Source organism: Cebus imitator, unplaced genomic scaffold (genome assembly GCF_001604975.1).
Source record: "Cebus imitator isolate Cc_AM_T3 unplaced genomic scaffold, Cebus_imitator-1.0 Scaffold70, whole genome shotgun sequence".
Lineage (NCBI taxonomy): Eukaryota > Metazoa > Chordata > Mammalia > Primates > Cebidae > Cebus > Cebus imitator.
Window position 1 is genome coordinate 5,526,351 of NW_016107385.1, and position 1,755 is coordinate 5,528,105.

The 1,755-nt window shown below is 59.0% G+C and overlaps 1 protein-coding gene across 1 annotated transcript in view; it reads right to left on the bottom strand.

Moving 5' to 3' along the window:
- TOMM20L (translocase of outer mitochondrial membrane 20 like) overlaps window positions 1-1,020 on the bottom strand; it is a 9,658-nt gene extending 8,638 nt beyond the window's left edge. Inside the window, exons 1-2 of the mRNA XM_017531052.2 lie at window positions 795-1,020; window positions 545-588 (exon numbers count right to left, since the gene is read on the bottom strand). Coding sequence (XP_017386541.1) covers window positions 545-588; window positions 795-930 — 180 coding nt within the window. The 5' untranslated portion in view covers window positions 931-1,020. The remainder of the gene's footprint in view (window positions 1-544; window positions 589-794) is intronic.
- Window positions 1,021-1,755: the final 735 nt, after the last annotated feature.

Genomic DNA, 1,755 nt, shown 5'->3' on the forward strand with positions numbered 1-1,755 from the left:
ATTTTTTAATTTTTAGTAGATACGGGGTTTCACAATATTGGTCAGGTTGGTCTCAAACTCCTGGCATCGTGATCTACCCACCTTGGCCTCCCAAAAAGGGACTAATCAAATTCTGCTGTAGAGATTTAGAAATCACGAAGATGCGTTCTGCTTCTGAGCAAAAGAAAGGCACTGCGAGAGAACAATCTAGAAGTTACTGCCATGTGACCATGGCCAGCCTGGGTCTCTAAGTGTCCTGTGCGGCTCTGACAGGGCAAAATCTTCCTTCTTCCAGTTAAAACAAGTGCCTGTTCTACAATGTTTTGCTTTACAGCTGCATTTTTATCACTCCAACTTCTTCCACCCTCCTTCTTTCCCTCCCTTTTGTGAGAGGAGAGTGGTTGGGCCTGGGGCGGTTCGTGGGGCGCGAGGGCAGGCCTCTTCCCGGGCGCGGGAGGCGCGTGGCTGCGGGAACTACCTGCTGCCGAGCCGCTAGGAGCCACGCAGCCCAGCAAGGCCGGGCCCGCGTCTACAGAGCTACCAGCGCGGATCGAAAACACTGCACCTGCACGCCCCGCTCCTCAGCCTTTTGCTGCTCGGCTCTTCTTTCTGCGAACACAACACGGCAACTGCTGGCTGGGAGGCCCGTCCCGAGGCAGGCGTGGACCCAGTGGTCCGGCCCGCCCGGGCGCCGCGGGCCCCTCGGCAGTGGCGGAGGCACTCGCGGCCCGACCTCTGTCCGGGGTTGTCCTCCCGGCCGGCCGCCCGTTCTGCCCGGCCCGGCCCGGGCGCGCCTCAGCCTCGGTCCCACTCACTCTCCCGCAGGCGGCGCTTGAACGCGGGATCCCCGCGCCGCTTCCGGTCGAGGTAAACACAGTAGCCCAGGAAGGCGACGGTGCCACAAGCCGCCGCGGCCGCCAAGAGGCCGAGGAGGGAGCGGACACAGGGCATCCGGCCGCGGGCGTCCCCCGAGCCGTGCGTTGGGCGCAGGCCAGCCGACAGGGGGCGTGGTCGCGGCGGCCCTTCCGCCCTCGGGGCCTCCTGCGCGCCCAGTGGCGCGTTGACGCCTGGTACCCAGGCTAGCGGACCGGTGAGGACGCCGAGCGATCGGGAGGATGTGTGCGGGAACCCTCACAGCCACCGAGAACCAAGCAGAGCTCTGTTGGAACCTAGGTCTGTCGCACTCCAAATTCTGAACCCTTTCTCCAAACACGCCTCTGCCCCGGTGTTTACAACACCCATTCAGGCAAAGCACGGTAGGCTGCGAATCCTCTTTGCTGAGAGCCGGTGGCCATTTAGGCCTCTGTTCCCTCACCTGCAATATTAAGTTGACTCTAAGGTCAATTTTGGCTATCTGCTAGTTCACGTTAGCACTAGCCCATACTTCCTAACCTGGTATCCTTTGTCGCCTGAAAGGACCCAGCAGTCCAAGGTCCAAGGGAGAAATTCAGAAGCAACACTGTTTAGTCTAGAAAAATACGTTAAATTGTACGGACACGGTGGCTCACGCCTGTAATCCCAGCACTTTGGAGGGCCGAGGCAGGTGGATCACCTGAGGTCAGGAGTTCAAGACCAGCCTGACCAACATGCTGAAACCCCGTCTCTACTAAACATACAAAATTAGCTGGGTATGGTGGCACATGCCTGTAATTCCAGCTACTTGGGAGGCTGAGGCAGGAGAATGGCTTGAAGCAAGGAGGCAGAGGTTGCAGTGAGCCAAGATCACGTCATTGCACTCCAGCCTGGGCAACAAGAGCGAAACGCTGACAAAAAAAA